Source organism: Hoplias malabaricus, chromosome 1 (assembly GCF_029633855.1).
Source record: "Hoplias malabaricus isolate fHopMal1 chromosome 1, fHopMal1.hap1, whole genome shotgun sequence".
Taxonomy (NCBI): Eukaryota; Metazoa; Chordata; class Actinopteri; order Characiformes; family Erythrinidae; genus Hoplias; species Hoplias malabaricus.
This window is the reverse complement of record NC_089800.1, coordinates 45,075,607-45,088,463: the sequence shown is the minus strand read 5'-3', so window position 1 is coordinate 45,088,463 and position 12,857 is coordinate 45,075,607. Positions and strand designations below refer to the sequence as shown.

The 12,857-nt window shown below is 38.9% G+C and overlaps 1 protein-coding gene across 1 annotated transcript; it reads right to left on the bottom strand.

The window, feature by feature from the left end:
- Nucleotides 1-4,150: 4,150 nt before the first annotated feature.
- slc35f2l (info solute carrier family 35 member F2, like) lies at nt 4,151-10,978 on the bottom strand. The gene is made up of 8 exons (XM_066644985.1): nt 10,896-10,978; nt 9,738-9,913; nt 8,873-9,000; nt 8,607-8,766; nt 8,244-8,400; nt 5,863-5,915; nt 5,503-5,657; nt 4,151-4,423 (listed from the first exon to the last, which is right to left on the bottom strand). The coding sequence occupies exons 1-8, from the start codon at nt 10,976-10,978 to the stop codon at nt 4,151-4,153; spliced, it is 1,185 nt and encodes a 394-aa protein (XP_066501082.1).
- Nucleotides 10,979-12,857: the final 1,879 nt, after the last annotated feature.

The following is a 12,857-nucleotide window of genomic DNA, read 5'->3' as shown; positions in this document are numbered from 1 at the left end:
TGGAGCGTCTGTGGCCAATAAATGGTAGGTAGGGCATCACACACTCACACCTACCAGCACATGTTTCAAAGCACCTGGAGTAAACCTACACTGACAAGCTCAAAGATCAGTACCAGCACCCTGAGATGCTGGAGCTGTGTTGCAGTGAAACTACATACAGTGCTACTTGGCAGCCCCTAATTTTGCATATTTCTTATAAAATGGAAATAGAAAGTAACTTGTAATCTATGTGAAAAAGCAAAACAAATAAATAAACATCTATGACATATACATAGATATTTGATCTGGGTTTTGTGGTTAATTTTTCCAGTGTATACTTCTATTTTCAGCAGACATGTTTTCATGGATCACATTAGATGCAGTGTTTCTGAAGCAGTGAAGTGAATATAAAACAAAGGACATGGAGTTCTAGTAATTCCATATCACCACTTTATAATGAAATAATGGCTTCAAAGTCCACTCTAACTGTACCCATACTTAACTGTAGTTTACAAATACTTGACACAGCAATGACATAGCACAAAACAGTGTCATAAGAGGTTTTTCATTGTGTGTGACATATTGTCAGTACTTGCCTCGTGCCCAGTGATTCTGAGTAGGCTCTGGACACACTGCGACCCTAAAGTGGATAAGCAGTTACAAACAATGAATGAATGTTGTCATTTATGACTCATTATTCCTGCACTTTTATTGTGGAAGATAAAACTGGAGGGTTGCCAGTCCTTCACAGGGCGACACACACACACACTCATGGACACTTTTTGAGTCGCCAATTAACCTGCCAAAGTATGTTTTTGGACCATGGGAGGAACCTGGAGCACTTGGAGGAGACCTGTGCAGACACAGGGAGAACACACCAAACTCCTCACAGACAGTCACCTGGAGTGGGACTTGAACCCAAAACCCAAAACCTCTAGGTCCCTGGAGCTGTATGATCGCGAAACTACCTGCTGCGCCACCATGGCATCCTGAACATAAAGATAAAAATAAAAATACATAAAGCGTTCCCTGACACTTCATTATAAACTACTACATTTTTAAGTTTGAATGTAGAATTTTAACTTTAAGTGTAATGTAACTAAGTTGAATGTGATTTTGGCAAAGAACTTAATATTTAACAATACATTGTGTGGCCAAAAATGTGTGGACTCCTGCTCATGCTTCATTTCTTGAAATGAAGGGTATTTACAGGAAGCTTGCCCCACTTTGCTACAGTTACAGCTTCTGCAATTCAGAGCAGCCGGAAATAGTAGTTGGAATATTTTCGTGAGGATTTGACTGCTGATATCAGGTCCTGATTTTGGATGATTTGTCTGAATCACCAACCCCACTCCAACTCATCTCAGAGGCTTTGGCTAGAGTTCCATCACTCCAGAGAATGTGGTTCCACTGTTCCACAGTCCAGTGTTGGGATGCTTTATTCTCCAGAAGAACAATGTTCAGATTGAACCTAAACGTAAACAGCAAACCAAACAGCAAGAAAACAACATAGGAAACTAGCCACACTGCCACAAAGCTCCCAGTCACATGAAGGACCCAGAAGACTGGATTAAAGTTTAGTCTCTCACCCCAAAAAAATCATCTGCCTAATTTTCCGATGTTTGCCCCATCGTTCCCCCATCCCCCATAATTCCAGGACGCTTACTAACTTGAGACATTCAAGCCCCACACTGGGGGCCAGATGATGTGGTGGATTCATCTGTAAACCCAGAAGGTTGAAAAAGTCGACAATTTCCTTTGCTCAGTACTTCATTAGGAGTACCTGGAGAGACACTTTCAACATAACTGCAGATTAGTGTTCAATCTATAGCCGATTAATGCTGCTGATTAATAAAATGATTAATAAAACTAACTGTAATTCAAGTGGTTTGTTCACTGTAAGCATAAGTGTAGCATGGTTACCTCACAACCTAATACCAGAGGGCAGATAAGTGATTACTTAGCAGATGTAAACTTCTCTTTAGCCCAAAGAGTGTTTCCTAGTCCTCACTCTCTAAGCAGAGTATATGACCATTTTCTCAGTCACTTTGCTTATTCCAAAGCTCTTTTTCATCCCAAGTTTATTTAAAGCTTTAGCTCCCATAACAATATGTAGATACCACATTGGTCATTTCTTTGCTAAGTGATGCGTAAACATAGCCATCAAACCTTTTAGGACATGTGTCTATCAGGAGTTCATTCCACAATCATAAAAAGTAATCATAAATCACTAAATCATCAATCCATTCTCAAGCTGTTTTGTTTGTTTCAAATATCACACATGAATATACTCATACAGGATATAACTTAATCTCATAATGTTAGTAACAGAAAAAATATATATTATTTTATAAAGTGTACTCTACTTCTGTTTACTACTATGAGGGACAGGACACACCAGGAGCAGGAGAAACATGTAAACAGACGGAGTTGACTGAGAGTTTGATACCTTCAAATACGTTACGATGGCTCCACTGTCAGGATTCAGCCAGATGGATTCTGATTGGCTATTGGCATCCACCTACAGGTCATGCTAATATACCAGACGTGTGATTGTGTCAGTCAAATTTCATTAAGTGGCAAAAGGTACCAGACTCTCCTTGAGGCTGGCTAAACATAGTCATGTAGTCATTACCAGACTCTCTGATTCCTGACAGTGAGGCCAGCTTAACGCACTGAAATTATTGAGCAATGCAAGACCATTTAAAACCTGATGGCTGGGAGTTGGATTTCGTTCTTACTGGTCCTCACTGGTTCTCATATATATGCTATATAATTTGATCATAGCCAAGGGAGATACATGCTACAACAAGGCTAGTTGCCTTAGTTTATCTGGACATTATATACATTTAATATATATCAATATATGTATGTCATACAGGGGTTGGACAATGAAACTGAAACACCTGTCATTTTAGTGTGGAAGGGTTTCATGGCTAAATTGGACCAGCCTGGTGGTCAGTCTTCATTAATTGCACATTGCACCAGTAAGAGCAGAGTGTGAAGGTTCAATTAGCAGAGGGTAAGAGCACAGTTTTGCTCAAAATATTGCAATGCACACAACATTATGGGTGACATACCAGAGTTCAAAAGAGGACAAATTGTTGGTGCACGTCTTGCTGGCGCATCTGTGACCAAGACAGCAAGTCTTTGTATCAAGAGCCTCAGTATCCAAGGTAATGTCAGCATACCACCAAGAAGGACAAAACACATCCAACAGGATTAACTGTGGACGCAAGAGGAAGCTGTCTGAAAGGGATGTTCGGGTGCTAACCCGGATCGTATCCAAAAAGCATAAAACCTCGACTCTCCTGTTTCCACCAGAACTGTCCGTGAGTGAAGCATGGATGAGTGGATCAGTGATGGTTTGGGCTGCCATATCATGGCATTCCCCTGGCCCAATACTTGTGCTAGATGGGCGCGTCACTGCCAAGGACTACCGAACCATTCTGGAGGACCATGTGCATCCAATGGTTCAAACATTGTATCCTGAAGGCGGTGCCGTGTATCAGGACGACAATGCACCAATACACACAGCAAGACTGGTGAAAGATTGGTTTGATGAAGATGAAAGTGAAGTTGAACATCTCCCATGGCCTGTACAGTCACCAGATCTAAATATTATTGAGCTACTTTGGGGTGTTTTGGAGGAGCGAGTCAGGAAACGTTTTCCTCCACCAGCATCACGTAGTGACCTGACCACTATCCTGCAAGAAGAATGGCTTAAAATCCCTCTGACCACTGTGCAGGACTTGTATATGTCATTACCAAGACAAATTGACGCTGTATTGGCCGCAAAAGGAGGCCATACACCATATTAATAAATTATTGTGGTCTAAAACCAGGTTTCAGTTTCATTCTCCAACCCCTGTATATGAACGACCAATATATTAAATTCATATAGATTGTTCATATATGCTGTTCATGTATGTATGGCTGATAATATGTTATATTGATACATTGTACATTGAGGTGTATACAAAAAGAATCATGTGTTTTTATAAATCTTTTTCATATGGGAATTGTAAAGTTGTCTGTAAGTTACTGTGTGTGTGTCTTATGCACAGTGATGAACTGACATTGCCTTGCGACCTTGTTAAGGATGAAATAGTGACAGAAGATGAATGAATGAATGAATGAAGTATAAAGGGTGTTTACAAATGTTTGAATGCTACATTTCAGTACTACTTATAACAATACATGTTCTATTATCTGATGGACATTTTCTCCAACTGGAATCAGTCTTGTCTTTCTCTTTCTCCTGATCTTCAGAGGTGTCAGCTGTGCAGCATCCTGGAGCCTCTTCATCAAACACGTGTGCCTGGTTGTCATGCCCTTGCTCCACACACATCGGTTCAGGAGCCAAGTACAGAATAGGGACAGCATTGAATGTGATAAAACCCACCATGATCGCCACTAAGGACATAATGTAGAGTCCTGAGAACTGAGGAGGGAACAGCAACAGAAATGTAGTCAGTCCATGCATTCATGTGGTCCGGGAGCAAATATTTGTGAGATCTACTACAATTTACTGATGTTAAAGGTAATAATGTGTTTGTTCCCCATCACTGCAGCAACAGATTGCAATCTTCTAGAAAGCCTTTACATTAGATGTTAGAACACGGTTGTGAGATTCGAATGTGTCAGTTTCTGATGAGTAGTTCTGGACCAAAAACCACTCAAACTCATCCCATGGATGGTGAGATAGCTTCAACAAACGCAGTTCTGCTGCTACAACCCAATACTGGAGGGAGTGTGTGTGTGGGGTCGGGGGTTAAGTTCAGCCCCTCCAGTGGTCAGCCCAAAGTAATACACTTCTCTGCTTGGAAATAACTTCAGAGAGTCGTAGCTTAAATGATTAATTAGTAAACAGAGACTTTTGGGAGAGCACCCTACCCATTGAACTATGCTCAGTTATGTTCTTTGAACTCCCTGCCATGGATGGATGTGGCATTGCTGGGGTCTTTCTCTCTACCTTCTACCCATAATCAAACAATATAATAATAATAATAATAACAATAATAATAATGATAATAAAAGTGGTTTGATTTTTGCTCATTTGAAAAGATTATTATCAATTTTAAAGGAAGCTTATGCATTTACAAGGTGATCAATGACTAGCAGGACACAGTGACCAGATTGTTTCACAGAGTGACCTTTGCCTAAGTGTTAACAATGCATACAATGTGAAGACAGTATTTACTATCTCTGATTGTTGTATCTGTAACCTTTTATTCAGTTTTCCTTTCCTTTCAGAAAAGCTGAAGAGTGCTCTGGTTTTCTGAGCATTTCAGGTTTACTCTTAAGTGGTGTTTTCTTGTATTTACATTTACACAATTTTGTACCAGCAGTTATAATAATTATACAGATAAAGGTTTATAAATCATTAGGCCTCCTACCAAGGGCTCTTAGTGGTATAGCACGATGTTCCTACTGGAGCTAGGAATTGAAACTTAGCCTGTAGTGGGGAGGGATAATATATGACCTGCTATGCTATACCAAAAGATTCATGTGTGTACTCACTGAGTAGTGGAATAAATAGAGGCCCAAGAACAGGCTGAACAGGTCCGAAGTGAGCAGAGAGAGGTTTACTGCTGCGGCACTGGTCAGTTTCATCACCACTGGCATGCAGCTGTACAGACAGTACAGGGACAGATTAAAGCCACTCAGGAGCAGAGCTGAGGAAACAGGTGAACATCCACCAAATCAAATAAACCATGAGAACAGTTTATATATATATATTGACTTATATTCAGATCTACATGTGTAACCATAAGAAACGATATAATAGAAACAAATATATAATCATTTTACAACAGGATTCTTGCAGTCAGTGTCTCCAAAGGAAGAGATTAACTCATTGACTACGTGTAGGAGTCTTACCGATTTGCCATGTCCACTGAATAGTTGCCAGCTGCACATGCTCTAAAATACCTCTTAAGTGAGGAAAAAAAGAGAAAAGATATAATGAATTAACTCTTTAAACCCTGGATAAACGGTCATTATTTACCTTTATTTACATTTTGATAGTTAATTTTAAAAATATCTAGAGAGATTTTATGTATATACAGATTTGAAACCTTAGACGGAGTCTCCCATGGGCATAATTTCCATAGCTTTATATGGATTGCAACACTCACAATGAATATATATAATAATATACTTTATATAAAATATAATGTACGTTATACAGGTTCAATACATTAGTTAAGTTGCAATCAAAATTATTCAAATCCCATTGCAAATTACGTTTATTTGCAAAATCTAAATGTACATTTTCAGCTATTTGCAATAAAACATTAATAAAAGAAATACACATTTGAATATCTCAGCAAAACTAATATAACAAATGGGTAATCCAAATTCAACAACCACAAAAAAAGCTATTATTAATTAATGCACCAGTCTCAGAATTATCCAACCCCCTGAATATAATCCATAATATAATCTACCCTTCAAACTGTGCTGTTTGATCACAGTATTCTCCTCAGTCATCCTGAACACAAGTGGGTTTTGGTGAGGGAGTGCAGACTTGGCTTTAGGTCTTATTATTGTCATGCACCATTTGCATTTAAGGAAACTGTATTCCTCCTGTTATTACCATCAGGCATGGAGTACCTCAAGCAATTAATATTAGGTTCATACTCTTCTGACAATATTGCCTTTTGGTTGTATCATTAGGAAATAACCAATTTCACTGTTAGATTGTAAACAGATCAATTTCCCACTGAGGCCTACTGACCTTTGCCTACTTTTGTGTTTTAATGTGTGTCTGAATGAGATTAAACTTTGGATAGCAGATGTGTTTCTCCAGTTAAATTAAAATGAATCTGCACTTATTTAGAGAAGGTTATACATGCCCTCATTTCATCCTGCATTGGCTAATGTTTAGAGTTTAATTTAAAATATCCTGGTACACCATGAAAAAGACAACATCATTACAGTTTAGGCAGTTTAAGTTTTTGGGTCCAGGTCATTCATTATCTGTATCCAGTTCAGGGTCGCGGTGGGTCCAGAGCCTACCTGGAATCACTGGGCACAAGGCAGGAACACATCCTAGAGGGGGTGCCGGTCCTTTACAGGGCAACACACACATTCACTCACACCTACAGACATTTTTGAGTCTCCAATCCACCTATCAACCTACCTAACGTGGGAGGAAACTCACACGGACACGGGGAGAATGCACCAAATTCCTCACAGACAGTCACCCGGAGCAGGTCTTGAATACACAACCTACTGGTCCCTAGAGCTGTGTGACTGGTCAAGATTCTTTTATATGTTTTTAAGGCACTAAATGGAGCTGCACTTTCTTATAATCACAGATTAATTACAACCTCGGGCGGCACGGTGGCACAGCAGGTAGTGTCGCAGTCACACAGCTCCAGGGACCTGGAGGTTGTGGGTTCAATTCCCGCTCCGGGTGACTGACTGTGAGGAGTTGGTATGTTCTCCCCGTGTCTGCGTGGGTTTCCTCCGGGTGCTCCGGTTTCCTCCCACAGTCCAACAACACACGTTGGTAGGTGGATTGGTGACTCAAATGTGTCCGTAGGTGTGTCTTGTCACTCACACATTCCTGTGAAGGACTGGCGCCCCCTCCAGGGTGTATTCCCACCTTGCGCCCAATGATTCCAGGTAGTCTCTTGACCCACCGCGAACCTGAACTGGATAAGCAGCTACAGATAATGAATGAATGAATGAATTAAAACCTCATTCTTCTTCCATGTCTCTGAGGTCTTCAAAATTGCAGTTGCAGCACCAAGACTGTGGAACAATACTGGACATTAGGTCTGCCCCCTTTTTAACAGTTTTTAATATTAGTTGTTGTTTTTTTTTCTAATTTAGGTTTATTTGTCATATAGTTTTACACTGTACACCTAGCAGTGAAATGTTTGATGATGTTATATGTTTTTTGTGTGTGTGTGGTTTTGTTTCTTTAGTGTTGGACAAATAAATGACTTTAACATTTCATAGTTGTTGCTCAGCTATGTGATATAACTAATTGAATGACAATAAATAGACTGGTGCCATGTCCAGTGTGTGTTCCTGCCTCCAGACTCACTAATGTGGTTACAGAAAATGAATGAATAATAAAATAAATGAATAAATGAAAAAATGAATGATAAATAATAAAATTCTAATGAGATTTTAGGGATTATTATGCTTTGCCTATTTGCCCCATAGCATGCTGGTTTGTATAGCTGACTAAAGACGCATACATTTTATCTCAACAACAAACTAAAATACAACTAAACGGGTCTCACAGCTGTATGCCGCTGATCAGCGTCCCAAACAATCCCAGCATTCCCAGGAACTCCTCTTTGCTCTGGTTTTTCACTACATATTCCTGACATAAGTTGGACACGGCATACAGTACCGCACAGAGGAGAACCAGACCATCTCCCAGCAAGATGTTATTGGCTGTTGGTATAGAGAAAGTAAAGGTTTGTTTCAATTTGTTACAATGGACTTCATTAAAATATCTGCAGCTTTTCATCTGTCTACATATGTTCACATATAAAGTTACCATTTTGTAGATAAACAGATTAGAGATGACATTTGACAATTGAGAGATAACACAACAATTTCAAAGCATACATCAAAAAATAAATGATCAGTGTTCTCACTCGAGCCTTGGTCCCGGCCTGCGAGGAGATCAGCTCCGACCATGGCTCCCACACCAGCTAAACACACACACACAGCCACGTAGTGAATTATTTTGTAGCGTGCCTTCAGGAAGTACCAGGACAGGATCATAAGTACTGGGATAATAAAGCAGTCCAACAGCTGCAAAACAGCAATAGTAGTAGAGTTACTCAAACAGCAAGAGCACCAACAACTTTTGTAGCAATGAATCACAGCAGTGATTCCACTCTATAGGAAAGGCGTTCACCTGTATACTGGTTAACGTGGTGTACTGGTACGCTTTCACAATGGTATAATTTGCCTCCACATCCACCAGGCCCAACAACATATATTTCCACCATTTCTCTTTTAATATCTGCAAAATATTTCCGTCACCTACATTAATAGAGAGGCATCATGGTGTTACATAGAGGAAGAAAAATTTGTGTCATTTGCTAGAATATACACTTTTATTAAAAAATTTGCATTCTGGAAATTTATGTTACTATGATTTAATTCTTAAAGAGGACATATCGTACCCCTTTTTTTCCATAAGTTACCACAGTGGTCAACCACAACTCAGTTCCAGCTGAGAGCCCACGAGTGAAGAGGAGAAGCTCTGGTTTTCAATTCTAGACCCAGATAACAATGAATGTTTGGCACAAATGTGGCCCACGTCTGCAATTCTCTTATGGCCTACATTTGGCCTTGAATGTGGAATTGACTCAGGGTGAGTCTGGCTGCCTCATCTCAGTCACAGTTCCACTTTATATGAGCCAGATGTCAGGTGCGTTTGGATCAAATCTGGGCCAAATCAAATTTTGACCAACATCTGGCCCAAACAACACATGCCGTAACACAAGTCAAGCCTGGCTCATAAGAATTGGGCCATGTCCGGCACACAGAACATTTGGCAATGTCGTAACTGAGCCCTAAGTCCCCAAAAAGGCCAAAAACATCTTTTCTATGCACTTGTTGTAAAAGACAATGCACAATCAAAACAACTCATCCCATGTTTCTAATAAAAAAAAAAAAACACTGACTGGGTGTTTTTTTTTAAAGTTACTATACTTGCACATATTTGTGAAAAATATTGTATATTACTAGATTACTGCAATAGAGAGGAAAGAGACCTGATCTGAAGAACAATCTTGTAGTGTAGGTGATAAACAGAAGGAAGAAGTTGATGGTGATCTGGAGCACAGGAATATCCAGGTGGTGGTCTGTGGCCAGGTACTGTGAGGTTATTGCAGTGCCACAGACCAGTACTGACAGACCCTGACCCATCAATAAAGTTTTCAGCAGTTGCCTGGAACAAACACAAACAAATTAATTCCCAGTTAAATAACCACACATGTTGCCCATCATGTTTTTATTATTATTGTGTCCCAGCTTTACTAGAAATTGGGTTTATATATATACAATTTAATCTTTATATAAACATTGTATGCAATACGACTGCAGTGCTTCAATTTATTTTGGGATCGGAAACATGGTGTCTTGTCTTACAGTTTCTTATCTTATTGGATAAAACTAGTGGATTAAACCTAGTGGATGAAACTAAACTGCAGTACCCAGAAATGGCTGCAGTGGGCTGCATCTATAATAAAGTAAAATATTAGTTACTTGGTTAAAATACTGACTCAAGTAAATGTAAAACCATTTTCAAACACCCCCTGACACACACACACACACATTTACATACAAAGAGCATGAGTATACACTTGAGTGACTTGAGTAACTGAACAAACTTTAATAAAGTTAACCACACTGATAAGAAACTTCACAATAAATCATGTATTTATCAACACAGAGTTATTTAACTGACTTTATAATTCTCTCTTTAAAATCTCTCAAATAAAATGTTACAGCTTTAAGATCAGTGTTGTGAAAATCACAAAGGAATAATGATGCTGTCACTAATTAAAAACATACAAACTAACAAAAAAAAAACACATTAGTAACTTTATATTTGAATGCATAAGACCTAAGTGTAAAAATTAAATTACATTGAGTAGGAGTAAATGTATTAGGTAAACATTTTAAGTATAAAGTTCAAGTAATTTAACTTGTTAATACCCATTTCTCAAAGCACCAGTGCTCGTTCAGAACTGAACATGTGTTTTTTCTAGGTTTAGGCTTAACTTGGACGAGGAAATAATTTCTATTGCATTCTAACCTTTTAATAGTTTGTACTTTAGAAACATAGGCATGAACAGACTTTGATAATTGTAATCAATGAAGAGATGAGTGAAACATAAAATAAAATAGGCAGTTTTTTCTCAACTTACCATGTGAAAATTTCTCTACATTTGAAGTTTCTGACTTGTCTTGACATTCTTGTATAGAACGGCTGGTTTTGGTCATAATCCATCCCGCTTTTGCTCTTTGTGGTTCCTTGTCCGCTGAAGTGATCTAACTCAGGCAGCTTATCTCAGAGAAGAACACAATACAGGGCTTTAGATGATAACTAGGTGAATTATTTACAGTTTCTGAAACAGCAATGATGTGGCCTAAGAGAGAGAGAGAGAGAGAGAGAGAGAGAGAGAGAACATGCAATATGGATAGTGGAATTAAAAATGGAATTAAAAGTTAATATTCTAATAGGAAAACAAGCAATTTAAATAAAATAATAATCTTCAGGGTGGCAAGTGACGCAACAAGTAGTGTCACTGTCACAAAGCTCCAGTGTCCTGGGGTTGTGGGCTCGAGTCCTGCTCCAGATGACTGTTTGTGAAGAGTTTGGTGTATTCTCCCTGTGTCCGTGTGGGTTTCCTCCAGGTTTTCCAGTTTCCTTCCACAGTCCAAAAACACACATTGGTGGGTGGAATGGTGACTGATGGTGGAATTGTGACGGACAAAAGTGTCCATAGTTGTGAGTGTGAGTGAATGTGTGAGTGTGTGTTGCCCTGCGAAGGTCTGGTGCCCCCTCCAGAGTGTGTTCCATGTCTGTGCCCAATGACTCCAGGTAGGCTCCGGACACACCGCGACCCTGAACTGGATAAGCGGCTACAGATAATGAATGAATGATTATCTTCAAAACTCATTACTGTGTGAGATCACACAGCTGTGCATCAATGTAACACAAAGTAACATGTCTCAAAATGTTGTGGCGGGGGCATGTTTAAAACTGTGTTGCATCACCTCTTGTATTAACCACACACATTTAATTCATAGTGTTAGTGCATCAGTATCCTTTAAACGTTGTGACATATTTCTGCCTTATATCTTTTTGCTCAAATACTGGTTATTAATACTTTATGCTCAAACACTATCTCCTCATTAGTCAGCACAGGCAGCAAGGCATTGTGGTAGTTAACTTCTGGGCCTGTTTACACATGGCTTTTCATATGAACAGGTGAAATCTGAACGTGATCTGATCACCAAAACTTGTGTTAATGCCAGGTGTAAAAAGGCTCTCTATGTTGAGCACAGCTTCTGGACTAAACCTTTTATAAAAATGGCTGTCCCCAGGTGTGGGACCTGCTTAGAGGAGAATCAGCTGTTACATTCTGAGGAAACAAAACACTGACACTTCACCTCATGTGACAATTTTTTTTTATATAAAAATAAAAAATATTCAACCGTATATACTACTATGCAGTGGCACAAAGATGTTTTTTTTATTATTTATTAATTAAATAAACCTTTTAAAATGACAAATCCCGAAAATTGGACTATCCCCAACCAAATTCAAGCTACATTTTTCATAGTTTGTTGTGGTAAAAGTTTTTTTTAGGACAAACAACACCATAAATGATCACTTTAAGTTGTTATCATTCAGACACATTAATTAAAAACATGAAATTAGTCATAAATTCTGAAAATAAATAGTATTTTACAAATGTCCACAGGTTTTTGTCGGGTCCTGTCACTATTACATAAAACAATACCTAAAACATGTGCAGTGTGTCTTGAAGGTTTGAGGGAGTGATATTATTTGACCAAATGGAAATCAAAGTTGAGTTTTCTCATTGAATTGTATGATTTTAAGCTTGCTTTGTATGTTTTTTGTTTTGCATGTTGAATGAAAACACACATTGGTAGATGGAGTGGCTGCTCAAATGTGTCCATAGGTGTGAATGTGTGAGTGTATGTTGCTCTGTGAAGGACTGGCGCCCCTTTTAGGGTGTGTTCCCACCTTGCGCCCAGTGATTCCAGAGCTCAGACTCACCACGACCCTGAACTGTTACTGACAATTAATTAAATAAATAAATAAATAAATAAATTGTTGTAAATCCAAAATATGACTA